The 17,137-nt window shown below is 47.6% G+C and overlaps 1 protein-coding gene across 3 annotated transcripts in view; it reads left to right on the top strand.

Moving 5' to 3' along the window:
* The window catches only part of EVL (Enah/Vasp-like), a 140,588-nt gene that overhangs the window by 20,285 nt on the left and 103,166 nt on the right, over positions 1-17,137 (top strand). The window contains exon 1 of one of the 3 annotated variants that reach the window (XM_082737685.1): positions 16,817-16,938. The exons of the other annotated variants lie outside the window; for them this stretch is intronic. Coding sequence (XP_082593811.1) covers positions 16,916-16,938 — 23 coding nt within the window. The 5' untranslated portion in view covers positions 16,817-16,915. Of the gene's footprint in view, positions 1-16,816; positions 16,939-17,137 lie in introns of those variants that run through there. 3 annotated transcript variants of the gene reach the window in all.

Raw genomic sequence — 17,137 nt, 5'->3', positions numbered from 1 at the left:
TGCTTTTGTGTTCCGTGGGTCATGAGGCTGCGTAGCGGACTCCCCAGTCGGCCCTAGCTATCTGTTCCTTCTTCTTGTTACACTTAGCTGGTATTTACTTCTCCGAAATTTCTGCTGATAAGAAGTTCAAGTTCTACATCATCCAAAACAGCACGCACATTATTAGGCTCTGGGTGTCATTTCCTCAAAATCTGTTCCACCTTGGGTTAAACACTTGGCTCACTTAACCCTTGTGTAACAGTCAGCGGTCTCCAGCTTGTTGGTGCCCCTTAACAGTTACTGACTCCAGACCATGTGACCAGGACAGAATCCGGGGCTTTATCAGCTCTCTCTCTGATACATGCGTTTCAGGTTGCGCAGCCCTAGTCAGTGGTGTCCGCGTCTGCCACGGAGTTCAGCAGTTGGCACAGGAGCTGGCTGAAAGGATTAGTCATTGAATGTATGTTGAATTAAGACTTTTTAAACTTTTTTGGAGGACAGTGTTTTCTGTCACTGCGTGTGTGATCAAATAAATTTTAATCGTATCTGTAATTTTTTCTTTTTCCAAAGCTTTTATTTATTTGAGAGAGAGAGAGGGAGGAGCATGCGTGAGCGTGGGGAGGGGCAGAGGGAGAGCATCTCAGGCTCTCCAGGTAAGCACGGAGCCCACCTGGGGATCAGTCCCATGACCTTGAAATCATGACCTGAGCCGAAATCAAGAGTTAGACACTTAACCCACTGAGCTACCTGGTGCCCTGCAATTGTTTCTTAATTGCTCTTAAGGCACCTCTTTTTTTTTTTTCTTAAATCATAAAAACATTTAATCACCATGGAAAATTTAAAGAACATGGGTAAGCAGTGAAAGTAGAGGACAGGCACTCATTAGCACTTTATCCAGAGATAGTCACTGTAGCTTTCTGCTCTGTGTCCCTTTCTATAGTCACGCATTTTTTAAAAAATGTATATATTGCAGATGAGTACTATGCACACAGCTTTGTCACTGTTATTTGCCAATATGCCGTGTTTAATGACGTATTTGTGTCGTTAAATATTCCAGAGCTTACCTTTTCTCAACGTTTTATCATGAACATTTTCAGACTCAGAGCAATTGAACTGCCTAGTAAACACCGACATTCCTGCCACTATTTTACATTAGTGGCTGCGTCACTTTTCTGTCCACGTCGCTTTCTTTCTATCCTTCCATCAGTTCTTCTGTTTTGTGTGTGTGTGTGTGTTTTGTTTTGTTTTTTGATAAGAGTTTAACTTTTTGACAGCTGCGGAGTGTCTCACTGACTGGAGATGTCTAGGTTATTTAGCCACACAGCCAGCCAGTCATTGGTATGCAGGTTTTTTTCCATTTACATGATGCTTGTTTTCTCACCGTTGACTTTGAGATTTTGTTACATGTTCTACATAGAAGTCATTTATCAGATGTACAGTCTGCAGTGTCTCCCAGTGCAGCTTTCCTTTTCGTTTTTTCTTTTTTTTTTTAAGATTTTATTTATTTATTTGACAGAGAGCGGGCGTGTGAGCACAGACAAGAGCAGGGGAAGGGAGAACCAAACTCCCTGCTGAAGAGGGAGCGGACATTGGCTCAGTCCCAAGACCCTGGAATCATGACCTGAGCCAAAGGCAGATGCTTAACTGACTGAGCTACCCAGGCACCCTGGCTTTTCATTTACTTAGTGATGTACATATATTTTTAATTCTGATGAAGTCCAGTTTACCAATGTTGTCTTTTTTTTCTTTTTAAGATTTTATTTATTTATTTGACAGAGATCGCAAGTAGGCAGAGAAGCAGCTGGGGGTGGTGGGGGAGCAGGCTTCCCGTCAAGCAGAGAGCCTGATGCGGGGCTCGATCTCAGGACCCTGAGAGTACGATCTGAGCCGAAGGCAGAGGCTTAACCCACTGAGCCACCCAGGCGCCCCCAATGTTGTCTTTTATAGATCATTCTTTGCCTGTGCCCAAATCAGGGAGATTTTCTCCTGTGTTTGCTTCTAGAAGGTTGATACTTTTAATTCTCACACTTAGCCTATGATCCCTTTTAAGTTAATTCTTGTGTATGGTGTGAGATAAGGGCCTAAGTTCACATTTTTGCCTGTGGATTTCCAATTATTTCAGTGCTATTTGTTGAAAAAGACATGCTTTTCCCCATGAGTTTTCTTAGCATCTATGCTGAAAATCATTGGACTCTCTACTCATTCATTTTTAACTTGGTACGGAATAGAATAAAGCTCATTTCTGTTTAACTGTGTTTTGCCTGTGTTCTGATGGCTTCATTTATACCAAGTGTTTTGGAAACAGCTTATTTTCTACGGTAGGTCTCATCTTGATTGCGATGATGGGTGCAGAAGCATGGGGAATGGTAAAGAATTGGGAAAGTACTGGCAAGGGACCCTGTTCTTGCCTCTTGTCCCTGTCACTAAGGTTGGTTATTTGCCTAGGAGCATGAGTGACAATTACCTACTCGGGGAAGTGTTCACAGGAACAGTGATGGAGTAAATGCTTTAGTTGTGGGGGAAACAAACAAACAAACATCTTCTGGCATGTACCAGGATACCAGCAAAGTTCAGAAAACTTCCTTAAGACTAAAAGTTACTTTTTTCTAGTGCTCTCTTTTGAAGTCTGCTTTCTATGGAGAGTAATTACAGTTTGTGAAAATATGACAAAATGTGAACTTTGAGTTTAAAAGTGTAGTTTGGCAAGAAGTTCTGAACTCTATTTCCTAATTAATGCCCTTGGTAATAATGATAGCAGTACTGGTATTAATGAGCACTGCTCACGGGCCAGGCACTTTTCTAACCACTTCACATACATTGTCTCTAATCTTTGCAGTCACCCTTGAGGGTAGGTACTACTGTCTCTCTCTCTCTCTCTCTCTTTTTTTTTTTCTTAATTTTATTTTATTTTTTTTCAGGGATCCAAAATACTACTGTCTCTCTCTTTATGGGTGAGGAGTCTGAGGCACAAGAAGACAAGACACTTGTGCCTTTAGCAGGAAAGCTGGGGCCCCACCGCACATCCTAAGCTTGTACTGTTTACAAATTCATGCCTATGGAGTTCCAGAGACTTCCAGAGACTGATCCGCAGTCCAAGCCTTCAGTTTATACTCCATATTTCCCATCTTCATTATTGCATTCATTTTTTTAACCACTTGTAAATATAATTGTTTGCCCAAATGTCACTCTCTTGGCATTTCTGGTGGGGCTGGCATAGCTATCGGGCTTCTCACTGAGAATTTCAGGCTTTCTGTGAAGAAGCTGGAAGGAAAGGGTCATGCAGATGTTTGGACTCACAACTGAGTTTCTTCTGTCGGTTGTTTCTTTTCTAAAAGACCAGGTCGTGGCCTCCTGCACATATTAATTGGCAGGTGGGCTCATCCTTTGTATAGTAAAGGTCCAGAAACGGGGGCTTTTACTGCCACGGTCACCCGTGGCATCTGCTCAGTGTCCGCTGGTCAGGGTACATGACTATGATCCGGGGAGGACAAAGGGTTAGGGCAGGGGATTCCTGGGAGTGGGAATGGGAGTCAAGTGGTTGCCCGTGGAGGATGGGAGAAGGGAGCTGGGCCTTGATTCAGGGGAGCTAGGGGCTAGGCCTGGCTCTGCCTGAACTTGCTGCTGATGTTGGAGAGTCGTGGCCTCTGCTAAGCCTCGTCACTACCATGTATCTGCTTATGAAGGGGGGGATCTCGTGTCTCAGAGCCCTTCTGCTTCCACAGCCTGGGGTTCTAGGGGGACTTTCTGACTCAGGAGGACAGACTGATTTAGGCTGCTGGTCGTCCAAAATTAGGGCAGAACCAAGTCATGTGAGCTGTAAACATAAATGTCTCCTTTTCTTGGTTGGTCTCATTAGGGAGATGTGATTCCGATGTAAGTAAACTCCAAACCCTGCTGGCTCGCTGGCGTCCCTGGCCGTACTCCTGAGTAGGGCTGGAGGCCCGGCTTATGTTCCTCCCTCCTCGCCTTTCCCAAACAGATGGACTATAGAATCTTCCTTTCTGTTGTTGAGCATGGTGGACAGTGCAGAGCTTGCCTTTGACCAGATTCGCTTAACTGCCTGGATCCGTGGTTTCCTCTTAAAATAGGGATAGTAATCCCCGGCTCGGCTACCCTGCTGGATGGTTCTTTGACCATAGAAGACAATGTCTGAGAAACGCTTTCAGAGCGCTCTGTAAGTGTTAGCACTCATGATGGTCTGATAGCAAGAGTAGGGACGTGCCCGCTGTGTAAGGGTTTCAGCCTGTGGCACCTCGAAGAGGTTAGCACTTCATCTTAGACCGAGGAAAAGAAGCAAGGGTTCCCATCTATCATCGGGGAACCAAACTGCAGTCGTGGCTGCTGGCACTGCAGCCCCTCGCCTGCTCCGTGCCGGGCAGTCAGGACCCTGGGCCAAGCTGGACCCGGGTTTCTCGGGAGGTACCAATTCCAGTCCCAGCAAGGCAGACAGGAATTAGGCTTTTCTGGGCAAGGTCAGTAAATTATTACAATTAATAAAATTGGCACGTTTGTTAGATTTTTAAAGTCTTTCTAAAATTAGTTCTTTGAAGCCAAGAGGCTGTAAAATAAACTGACCAAAAACACTCCCGTAACAATCCTAGCAAGTGTTCCCATTAATACTGCGCAGGAATCCTGGACATAATCAGCACAGCACCCCGAGAGGTGGCTAAATGTTATTCTCATTTTAGAAGTGAGAAAACTAAGGCTGGGGAGACAGCTTGTCCAGTGCCGCCCAGTTTGTTATCGGCACACCTGGGCCTGTGGTGGGTGGAGAAGAACTAGCTTTTATGGAACTTTTACCAGCTGCAAACTGCATTCACGGGTACGATCTCCTTTAACTGTGTGATGGCCTTCCGAACTGGCACAGGGCTGCTTCACAGCAGCCGAAGATCAGCAGGGTTAAAAAATCGGGGTAGGGGCACCTGGGTGGCTCAGTTGGTTAAGCAACTGCCTTCGGCTCAGGTCATGATCCTGGAGTCCTGGGATCGAGTCCCACATCAGGCCCTCTGCTCAGCAGGGAGCCAGCTTCTCCCTCTGCCCCTTGCCCCTTTCATGCTCGCTAGCTCTCTCTCAAATAAATAAAATCTTTAAAAAAAAAAAAAAAAAAAAACACGGGGTAGCAGCTCAAAGGATGGAGCTGGTATTTCACGGCAGCTGTGGAAGTTTCCAGCTCGGTACTACTGCGCTTTGTGGCCTCTCGGGTCGTGGATGCCTTCATTCACTCAACACGCGTTTGATAGAGGCCTGGTGATGTCCCAGGCCTTTCACTTTCCCCAGCTTGCCCTTCTCGTTTCCCCGGGACCTCTGAGGTGTCGCCTGTCCTGTTAGTGCTGTTGGAATAGTCTGTTCAGGGTGTACCCTTATGTGTATGTTGGGAGGGCATATATGAAATGGCGTTACTGTTTTTATAAAAATCATTCCCGTGCATCGTAAAAATCAAGCGATACAGAAAAGTACAAAAAAATACAGTACAAATGACCAAGGATGCCAGTTCCCTAGAGATAAGGGTTATTAGCATTTTGCTGACATGCTTCCAGACATCTCTATGCACACGTACATACACACAGAAGAGCACAATAGTAACAGAGCAGCTATATTTACTGAGCTGTTCTATAGCGGCTCTGGCCTGAGCAGCTCCGTGGTTCTCACCAAAACCCTTTGAGATAAAAATGCTACCCCATTTTGCTCAGAAGGAAGCTGATGTCTCAGAACAATGAAGTAATTTAATTTGCTCAAGGTCAAGTTGTGGCAAGCTCTCTGAGTCTAAAGGCTGAGGCCGTGACCACGGGGCAGGGTCATATGGATGTGGTCGTGCGTCCCTGAGAATACACTGTACTAGAGGGTCTTTTCTGTAATGTGCTTTTTTGTTTGATTTGTGGAAGTGTTTGTTATACAGCAATAATTCATACTTTGTAACAATTCTCTATAATGTTTTTATTCAATAATATTAACCGTAGGTCTGTGTTTGCAGTGACTCTATTTTTTTTTTTTTTTCTTATTTTTCTAAACCAAGTGAGCCACCCAGGCTCCCAGTATTTTTTTTCTTATTTTTCTTAAAAGATTTTATTTATTTATTTCAGAGAGAGTGAGAGCACGAGCAGGGGCTCCATCTCATGACCCTGAGATCATGACCCGAGATGAAACCAAGAGTTGGCGCTCAATGGACTGAGCCCCCCAGGCGCCCCGTACTGATTCCTTGTAGATACTGTATTTTATTTGACCAATCCCTGGTGATGGATATTGAGTTTATTGCTATTTTAAGTCATACAAAAATCAATATCTTCGTGCCCTTTGGTTTTAACTTGTTCTGTGGTGGTTACAAGTCCGGTAGCCTGTGTTTGAGTATGATAAGCTCTGCCATCTTTGAACTGTGTGATCTTGGGCAAATTGTTTCACCTTTCTGTCCCTCAGTCTCCTCATCTGTAAAATGGGAAAAATAAGAGAATCTGACTCCATGCTGCTCCCCCAGGGTCAAGTTAATTGACGCAACAGGCAGAGCCAAGCAGGGGACATCATAGCAGCTCAGTGAGTGCTGACCCTTGCTTATGGGGCGCTGGTCGGTGGAGGGGGCAGGAGTTTTTCAACTAAGGCGCCGTGGATCGCTGCTGGGGAGGTGTCTGTGGATCCAAGGAAGAAGGGGCACCTGGACAGGGTCTCTTTCGTCCCGGGATGGCAGCGTGAAAGTTTGCATTTTCCAGGAACAACCAGTGCCCTCAGGGCAAAAGGGGACTTCTGTGCCCAATTGCCTATTCAGACCCTCATCTTTCCTTGTCAGTTTTAACCTAGAAGTTGCTTGCCATCTTGACAGCAATTTGATGCCTTTAGAAATGCCAACTTGTTTTTTAGCAGCATGACCTGGCTTTTCGGGTTCTTTTCACTAGGAGGGTTGATCTGAAACACCCCGTTCCTCATCACTGGAAATGAGAAGTCGATCCAGCTTTGTTTAAAGATCCATGTTGATTTCTCATCTCTCGTCCCATGGTGGCTGTCCCAGAAAATGACAGCACTTGGGTGGCACACCTGGTCCGTGGGTGTAGCTGTTTGCCACGGGAGGGACTGGCTTCAGGGTCTGGGCCTCTGGCCTCATGGGGAGCTGAGGGCATCCAGATGCCAGAGCCCCAGACCTGGTGGAGGCACACCAGCTGGGGAGCCCAGCCCAAGAGGACACATTAATGACAGAGAGGAGAACCTCCGACTGAGGGGATGGACACTTCTGAGGGAGAGAGTACAGCGTTAGCAACTTCGGTCTCTCCTGTAGGAGCAAGTGTGGGGTTTCTCCGCCTCGGCACGATTGATATTTTGGGCCAGCTAATTCTTTGTTGTGGAGGGCTGTGCTGCACATAGTAGGGTGTTGGCAGCATGCCTGGCCTCTACCCACCAGGGGCCTGTAGCATTGCCCCGTCCCCACTTATGACAGCTGACGGTGTCTCCACACAGTGCCAGATGGTCCCTGGGCCATTCAGATGGCCCCAGTTGAGGCCCCTGGTGATAGAGCAGTCCACGGGTCTCCGACTTCAACGTGCGTCTGTCCGAGGCCCCCGGCGAGCTTGCTGAGACACAGGCTGCTGGGTTGCATCCTCCTTCCTGAAGTCTCTGATTCTTAGTCTGGGAGGGGCTAAGAATGTTCCTCTCGGACAGGCTCGCAGGTGGGTGATGCCCGACCGCTGGGGGAGGCGCCTGCTTTCGAGAGGCACCGGTTTAAAGGACAAGCGCCTCCATTGGAAACCAGGAGACTCCGTTCTGACTCCATCCGTGACGGTAACTGTGGAGCCGTGGGGACGGTGCTGTTTCTCTCTTTCTGTGGTCCGAAGCGGGCCGGCATTTTTCTTAGAGTCACCGATGCCACTTAATGAAATCTAAGAAGCCCTTCAAGTTCCACGTTCTCATCATAGAGTACAGTGGTTCTCAAAGTTTGGTTCCGCCAGAGCCTGTGTCCCTTTTGCTCTCCTTTTTCTTTTTTTATGCCATATTTGCTGTGGGGTCCAAGGGGAGGTAGCATCATAGGAGAGTGAATGGTTTGAGAAGGAGGCATGGACCACAATCTGGTGCTTGTATTGTTTCGTGCTCACGGAAATATATTTTTAAAAAAGAACTACAGCTCCAGCTGTAGTCAGCTTCCTGGCAAATCCCGGCTCAGCATTAGGGCTGCATGGGAAGATCTTAATCACTTTATCCCGATACCTATTAATTTAACAGCAGGGCTATAGGCTGGGCGTCAGAGCTTTTTGTAAGGAGGAATATAAACACCATTGCAAGACTTATGCAAATGAAACGTTTTTGGAAACTAAGAAGCAGTGCTATTTTGGAGGAGGAAAAACACCACCTTGTACATTTTAGTAGGGAATCAGAAATAGAGAAAGCCTGATTATCAGAAATAAAATGTGAGAAAGAATAACTAGCTTTTTGAGGGAACAAAATTTAAAGCAGGACTTCTCAAATTACAGCTCTCTGAGGTTTATATTCATACGATTTCTTTACCATTGTATGTCTTCCCTGTAAGTCCTTCTCTAGGGAGGACATGCGTTAAATGAAGGTTCTCCCTTTCAGTGCTTGTATAATTGGGAAAGAATTGCATGGTCAATTCTGGTGTCTGGACTCTAGAGAAGGCGGCACAGACCTCACATCTCTGTGGGCTGGTTTTAGATGTACGTATCTAGACCCCTCCTTTACTTCCTACCCTCAAAATGAGGCACCCACCCTGCCTTGCCAGCAGGTGCCAGAAATTCCCACATCATTCATTCACTCGGTCTCTACCTGTCCCACCGTAAATCACTTGTTGGGATCCTAAACCCCAGTGTGGTGGTGTGAGGAGGGGGACTTATATGAAAGAGACCCCGTGGAGCTCCCTGGCCCCTTCCGTGTGCAGATACAAAGAGAAGTTTGCGACCTGGAAGAGGGCACTTTCCTGCCCATGCTGGTACCCTGATCTTGGCCTTCCCGCCTGCAGAACTGTGAGAGAGTCATGACTCTTTACAGACTCCCCAGTTGGTCACACTGCAGCCTGAGCGGACTAAGGCAGTGTCTGTCTTCCAAAGGCTCCCACCAGACTGGTCTCAGAAATTCCCTTCCTCACTTAGCTTCTGGGAAGACATTTCACGTGCCAAAGCCTTTGGGATGCACTCCTTCCTGCAGCTCTTTAAAACATTTAATTAATTAATTAGTTTGTTCGTTCCCATTCCCTACCCTCTGTGGAAAATACAGATATGAACAGGACGTTCTCTGATCTGCTCGATTTCTTCTTTGACTTCGCATTATTATGCCAGTTAGTGTGGGTTGGGTGTGCCTGTGTCTCTATAGTGGGTTTGGTTTGTGACTTCCAAGCACTATTATATGGGAGGGAAAGGGATGGTAGGCTGGGTTTGTGAAGTTGGGGGATTAGAGCTAATTATGGTAAGTGCTTCAGAATAGCCAGATCTGGGGGAGGGGGAGGGGTTTGTGAATCAGCAGCTATGAATCAGACGGTCCCTTTTTTGTCTTAAGAGACCCACAGTGTGATAGTTGGAGAGAATTCAGAGAAGCACTGAAAGCTGGAAGTTCTGGAAAATACCACCACCACCACCACCACCTCCCATTCCAGGATGATTTGAATTAAGAAAACTAGGCAGTGATTTAGAATTGACTTCAGTCATTTGAAGGATTTTCACAAAATAAGAGGATGTAAATGGGAAAAAAGCAAAAATGGGCCAGATAGGAAAGAATTTCTTAATTCCCTGTTCATGGGGATGGATGATACGCTGTGGTAAGATATTATAGGAAAACTACCTACAGCTTGTACAAAGGCAGAAAGATTATAGTGTTCTCTTTTGGTACACTCGAGAGCATCATTTAGCAAGCCCACCTAAGGGACAACTAACTTTTTTGGTTGTTGTGTTTAAAGATTTTTAAAGATTTTAAATACACCCACTTGATTTTGGGTGTATTTTGATCTCTTAGAAGAAACTACCTCCCAAAATTTTAAAGAAAGAAAAAGTTATATATGTACAAAAATAAGGGTAAACACAATGAAGGGATGGAATACGGCTGTAAAGATGGCAATTAAAGAAAAAATTCTAAAAAAGGAATTGATAAGTTGGTTGGAAAAAGAAAGAAGATAAAAAAGGGGGAGAGAATGTGCTCAGGCTGGAGACTAGACTAAAGCCCTGTGCTAGATTTAGGGGGTGTATATATATACATATATATATTGGTTTTGGTTTTTTTATTTAGTTAGTTGACAGGCAGAGATCACAAGTAGGCAGCGAGGCAGGCAGAGAGAGAGAGAGAGGGAAGCAGGCTCCCTGCCAAGCCAAGCAGAGAGCCCGATGGGGGGCTCAATCCCAGGACCCTGGGATCATGACCTGAGCCGAAGGCAGAGGCTTTAACCCACTGAGCCACCCAGGCGCCCCACACCTAATGTTTTTGGAGAAGACCTCATTTTGTAAAGTTAGATGCTAATCTGTAGAAGATGAATGAGTTACACGTGATTTCTGTCTGCTAGAGAGCTAAATGATTGTGTTTAGTAGAAAAGACAACTACAAAGGTTCTGGTGTCATTGCTTTGTGGGACATGAGCCAGTTTTCGATCTAACTTTGCAAGAGTATCACAACATTCTTTTTTTTGCCATTGACTCTGTGTGTTTCTTGTGTAATCTTTGAACCAGCTTTGTCATCCTACTGTTCCCTCATCATGACTTAAATCAGTCCTTGCCACAAGCATACTATATACTATATGACCATTAGGTTTTTAGCTTTTGAAAATTACACTTTGACAGAATGAACACATGAGGAGATAAGCATCTTGGTTAGGTAGCCAGGCTGTTGCCTGAAGTAGGGTTTGACTTATCTGACTGTGAGGTCCTTTTAGCCCTGAATTCCCACACTTAACGTGTGTTTTTAAACTCTCTTGGTCACTTGGATAGTTGGTTGCATTTATGGGTCATCTAATTATGTGACCCGGATAAACACTGAAAATTTCTGTCTTGTCAAGACCTCAGTGGCACCAAGTGGAAAAGGGTGATTTCCTGTGTTGTCGATGATAATATGATCATTTCCTTATCTAGCACATGTAATTGGCACACTGTGTGTTGTATTTGGCCGTCGCAGTTTCTTTGTGAGGGAGGAAGACGGGAGTTTTTACCCACACTGCGCAGGCGAGTGGGCTGAGACTCTGATAGGTGAGGGGACTTGCTGTGCAGCCAAGGGCTGGAGCTCAGACCGCCGCTCAGCTCTTCATGCTCCAAGCTCCTGGGCTGCTGCACACCAGGACCAGGATGGGAGACCAGCGCAAACAGGATTTTCTACCTCACTAGAAAATCCTTTGTCCCAGCTGCAGACGCCTTCATAATGGCTTACCAACACCGACGCTCCCTGAGCTTTCGGAGGCCCTGTGGTCTGCTCCCAGCTTTCTGAAAGGCTGCAGGTGTGACTGTCTCTTCTTGCCCCTCCTCGACTCTCAAGGTCGTGTGGCGCTGGGCCTACTGGCAGGGACCCAGTAGGGACCTGATGGAATATGTGAATTTGCCGCACAGGCTTTTATCTCCGCGATTCTCCCTGGTTCCTGGTAGGATTTTCTTGGCAAAGTTCTATCTGGGTGACATTGGAGCAGATGCACTTGTTTGTTCAAAAGGATAATCTGCCCTTTATCTGATGGCTGCCCCAGAAAGAGCATGCAGACTTCATCCAGGTCCGCCTTTTTATGAAATTCTCTTCATCTGCAGACAGCTGGCTCATGAATCCAACCATATTCACGGAGCGATTCCGGGCGCTGTCCCTAATGTAGAGCCCTAGAGATGGGACAAGGTCCTTGCTCACATGGCGCTTATTTGGCATACGATCTTCATGGGGTGCTTAGTATTTCTGTTGAAGTGTTTCCCATCTTTGCTTTGTTACTAACCTAAAGCCACATGAAACCATGGGATTGTGAGAAAGACTATCTTGTTTTCTGCTCTTGTGTCCTGCACCCCGGAGTCCAGACCCTGTCTGCTCTTACCTGCACTGCTGCCGCAGCTTCTGACTGGTCTCCCCACTTCCACGTTCCTTCTAAAATCAAAATCTGTCATGTTACTCCCTTGTCTCGCACTCCACAGTGGCTTCCGCGGCTACTAAAGCCCTACGGACCTCTCTGGCCTCCTCTCCAACTCCTCTGCTCCTTACTCTTCTGTTCCTTACTCCTCCGTTCCAGCCGCGTTCCAGCCGCGCTGCATAGGAGGGCAACAGCCAAGCTCTTGTTTCCTCCCACCTCAGCTCATTCTTCCACCTGCAGTAATCCCTCCTTGAGGTTTGCACAACTGTCTCCTGTTGTCACTCCTGTTGTCACTCAAATCTCACCAGAACTGTCACCCCCTGAGGGGGTCTTTCCTATTACCTCGGTTAAATTCAGTAGCTCCAGCCCTTTGCCCTCTTTTCTAATCTCTTTATTCATTCGTGATCTGCCTTCCCCCCTTCCCAGCCAGCTCTGGGAGACTGAGGACCTCCGTGTACCCACTGTTCTCTCTGCAGCCCCTGGAGTAGCACTAGCGTCATGGCCCTCCAGCTGTTGGTTAAGTGAGTGCAAAGCTAACCTCCAGGAACGGACACAGGTATCTAGACAGTGCTGATCTGCTGAGAGAGACTGCTGCGGACGGAATACAGGAATCAGTACCAGTGACCCCTCCTGTTGAGTAGTGGTAGACTGAAAAATATAGTTGTGTTTCCTTTGTAGTAGAATGCCTTTGAGGGGTAGCTCTTCGTTTTAAATAGAATTCTCAAAATAGAGGTGAGGGACGGCTTTATTTAAAACTTTAATTTTAAGAAAAGCAACTTTTTTTTTAAAGCTAAATGTCACTATAGAAGTTCACTTAATTATGTAACTTGGGGGGGAGAATTAGTTCGGCGTGTAGGACTCACATTTCTTATCAACTGTTATTGTTTTTAAATTTTTGGAACGTTTAATTCAACTGCAGTAAAAGCACATTCAGTGAATTCAACAAGTGTTTGACCAAAGGCCTACTGTGTGCCTAGGAATGTTAGCTTTCCCAGCTTGTCAGGAGCCTGCAAACACCTCCTGTGTTTGGGGTCAGCATCCCCACGTTTGTTTCTCTGGAGGCTCCTCAGGCAGCCCACTGTGGCCAGTCACCGCAGGAGGAGAACAGGGCCCATCAGGAGGCCTTTATTCTTACAGTGAGACTAGAAAAAGAGGGGTGTGTCCAGATTAAGGAGGGTGAACGTGGTGATGAGCCCCACCCCTGCCCTCGGGGCTGCCTGTCCTGGAAGCCCGGCATTCTCTGGGCTGCCCTTGCTAGAGGCCGAGGAAAGCCTGGCGGCCGCACCTTTCCCCTTCAGTCCTCCTTCAGCCAGAAACATTTATCAGCTTTATGTCCCATGTAAGGAACATTCCAAAAAAAAAAGTCCCATGGCAGAAACAGGCTTTGTCTGAGCCTTGAGTCATTGGCAGTTGACCTGGGATGACCTTTTGTTTTTTAACATTCTCTGGTCACAGAAGTGCCTTCCTGGCCTATTCAGGAGGCGTGGAGCTGTCAGGAGGCGTGGGCCCTCACTGTGGCCCTCTTCCTGGCACTTTGGTGCTATCTGATCAAACGGAGCGCCTAGCCTTCGAAGCCCACTCCATCCCGGGTCTGGCCCTGTGTCAGCCCAAGATCCTAGCCCTTCCTCCCTGCAGCAGCTGACGCACCCTTGCAGCCCTTACAGACGCGTGTCTGGCCATGATATTCAGGCACTAGACTGGACCAGCTGGGTGGAAGTACCCCAGATGGTCACTGTGGCCCAGCCTTGTCACAGAGCCACAGGCTGCCTGACCATCTACGGGATAAGCGCTCTACTGGAGGCAACCTGAAGCTGTTGGGTCTTTGGTGTTGGGACCCAAGAAGGCACAGGGCTGGCAAACACTGGCATTAAGCTGACCTGGCTCCACATCATTGCTCTGCGACTTGACACCAGTATGACCTTGGGCAAGTTACTTAACTTCTTTAGCCTTTATTTCCTTATTAGTAAATTGGGAGATCTCATGAAATTTTGTCTGCCATACATTTGGTTCTTGGATTTGGAGATTTTTCACCAACTCTGCTTGAACTCAGACCTAATGAATTGCCCTTAAAGGTATAACCAGCATTCCAAGAGGAGATTCTTGTGTTACTGATGGAAAACAGGCATGAAGTCCTGAGGTCTCCGTCCCCCTGGCTTCGGCCACACTGGACCTGCCACGTGGCCAGGCTAAAACACATCTGGCCGGTGCCCACGGCTGCAGACGACTAGGAGCTAAGAGCTAAGTGCTCCTCCCCACACCTTGCAGATAATGCCAGCGTCGTCGGCTCTGGCCGTGAGACCAGCCAGCACCTCTCTCAGTCAGGAGTGGTTGTTGAGCATCTGCTATTTACTAGCCCCGTCCTTGAGGCTGAGAAGGACTGGTAAGAGAATGCCCTGAAGCTCCTTTCCCTCCGGAGCCGGAACTGAGCCGGAACTCCTGTCTGGTTGCGCAGCAGCTGCCCCTACCCCCGTGCCCCTGTGACTCTGCCCAGGTTGTTAGTCAATAACGACATCATATCGTTGTGTTTGCTGTGGGGGACTTGTTCTTCCTGAACCTTGGGTAGTCTCTGCTGTTTTTTAAACTTAGGATTTTGGACAATGATTTTATACATATCTCCATACATGGGGGGTGGGGTGTCTGTACACACACACACACACATACCCCTTCTGTCCTGAGAATCCTGGACAGAAATACCTTGACCCCCACCCAAAAAATAAATGAGCTGTCAGCAAGCAGACAGAACACAGTACTGAGGAGGGCGGCCTGGCCGTAGAGGAGATTGTCCGGCTATCAGTCCCGGAGAGGTGGCCTTGCAAACCCGTAATGGGGATGGAGAACGTTCCGTAATTTGAGCCACTCAACAAGGAGCTCTCACAGCTCGGCAGGTGCTGCCCTGTGGGGTCCCGACTGCCATCCTGTGAGAGGGGCACAGCCGGCACCTGCCTTCCTCCAGCTGTGCACGCAGGGAGTGGGGCGTGGCCGGTGATCACAGAGTCAGGAAGTGGCAGATCTGGGACGTAAACTCAGTTATTTAATGACTCCAGATCTCTGGGGTATTCTGTTATATCATGATTCTGCCAAGAAGCTGCTGTCACTGGAGGGTCCCAGGCATAGTCTTGTCAGGAATATTGGGCAAGGCATTCTGGATCAGCTCAGTTGATGATTGCTGTGTGGTTTGAGGGGTCTCAGGATTCCCCCCAAATCATTCTCACTGATCAGTTGGCCATTGCCACCTCATTTCTTTGAGTCAGGCTCTGGACTCTGGATGTTCTTCAAGGTAGAGAGGACGTGGGAAGGGGGCATAGTCGTCCCAGAGCACCTTTGTGTGTGGATACCTGTGCTCCCATCACCCTCCTCCCTAACGGAAGGCGGAGGCGAAAGGTAGTCTCTGCTGCAGACCTTTACTGAATGGCTCCTCTCTGTCTGGCTCTGTGCCAGGCTCTGGGAATGCACAGCACTGCCCCACGGGCCTCAGGGATGTGTGCGGCCGGCAGGGTGGTATGCGGTGGGTCAGTGGCAGTAGAGAGAGCTGACTGGCCTGGGGGTGTGCAGGCCCCTGGGGGCAGAGCATGCCTGAGAGGACACAGGTCACACAGGCAACAAGGAATCATCTGCGGAGTTGCCTCATGGACCAAAGGATGGTGGCCCTGGCACATTTTGGGGACGGGGACTGTCTTCCTGAATTTGGGGGTTTGTGGACAGTTTTGAAGGAAGGAAGTGTTGGAGAAGTAAGACGTTCTTTGTGAGGCTGAGGCATTTTTGCATAATCCCATGGGTACTGAAGAACTAATGCAGGGTTAGAAGGGGCAGGGGCGTCAGAATCAGATTTAAGAGGAGAAGGGAATGAGGAAGACCAGTTATAGGGCACAAGGCCCCAAAAGAAGTGCTGAGGGCATGGGGGTGGGAGGGGCTGGGCTCAAAGAAACCTTCTGGAGGCAGAATCAGAATTAGGGACTGATTGTATTTGTGTTGTGAGGGAAAGAAAGTCAAGAGTGACTCAGGTTTTTATTTGAGATCTGTCTTCCTTACTTTATAGAGAGTTGCACTCTAAATGCTGAACATCTCCTTAATGGCAAGTTACAGAATACAGCTGAATCTTGCCAGCTCAGGCTTTACAAACTGGTAAACCTTTTTTTTTTTTTTTTTGGCTGACATCTTTTCCTTTTTCTTCTGTTCTGAAATTATTATAGTAATTTTTGTACCTCAAGGAATTGAAGAGTCTGGTATATACTAGACACTCAATAAATGAGTAATTAAGTCAATGAGGTCATTCATCACAGTTGACCTACAAGGTCATGCTGTTCACGGTAAAGTGGTAGCACAGAACGTGACTTCTGTGATTCTGAAGCGGTCTGTGTATTTGTGGCTGGGCAAATGTTTGGGAGTGGAACTCTGAAGAATTTTCAGTAAAATGCAGCCTGATATCACTCTGTGCTGTTCACTGACCGACTGGCCATACCTGGTGGTGACAGCAGCAGACACGGAAGACGAGGCCATCGGGCAGGTCGCAGGGAGCTGGTGGCACTCCTGCAGGCCTTTGCCTCCCACGTCCCAACCTTCGAATTTCTGGTTTGGGGGAGGAGGGGCACATATATGTGATTCACCCAGGATCCCAGGCGAGTCCCAGGGTTCGACTTATTTCTCTGGGCTCCTCCAGCTCCCAGCCTGGAGCCTAGGCAGACACTGCATTAATCAGACTTGCTGGAATGATCACATGGTTTTCTAGCTGCCTCCCCTGTTAGCTGCCGCTTGTCAGCAGCTGGCGGAGCTGGCGGCTGCAGGCCCCTGTCTGCAGAAAGCCTTTTACTTCAGAATATTGGGGGGGTGTGGAAACCCCGCCTCTTTTTCCTGCACTTTGCACCATCTGACTGACTAAATGGTTGTCCTCCGAACCAAAAAGGCTACCAGACAATCCAAGGAAATTGTCTCTGACTAGGTCATGTTTGCATTTGAAGAATTCAGGTACGTTCTGGGCTTCCTACATCAGGCTGCCGCTGGGTTTTTGTTCTCGTTAGGTTTTTGCTGTGTAATGACAGCTTAGGCTCTGGCTGGTTCTCACCCAAAAAAAGCGTTCTTTTCTGCCTTCGGTGGGGTTGATCCCGGCTGTGGGGGTGGGAGGCAGAGAGGTGGTGCAGGTGAGGGGGGGGTATACTGTGTGCTC

Source organism: Mustela nivalis, assembly GCF_964662115.1.
Source record: "Mustela nivalis genome assembly, chromosome: 6".
NCBI classification, from domain to species: Eukaryota; Metazoa; Chordata; class Mammalia; order Carnivora; family Mustelidae; genus Mustela; species Mustela nivalis.
This window is presented reverse-complemented; position numbering and strand designations above follow the sequence as displayed.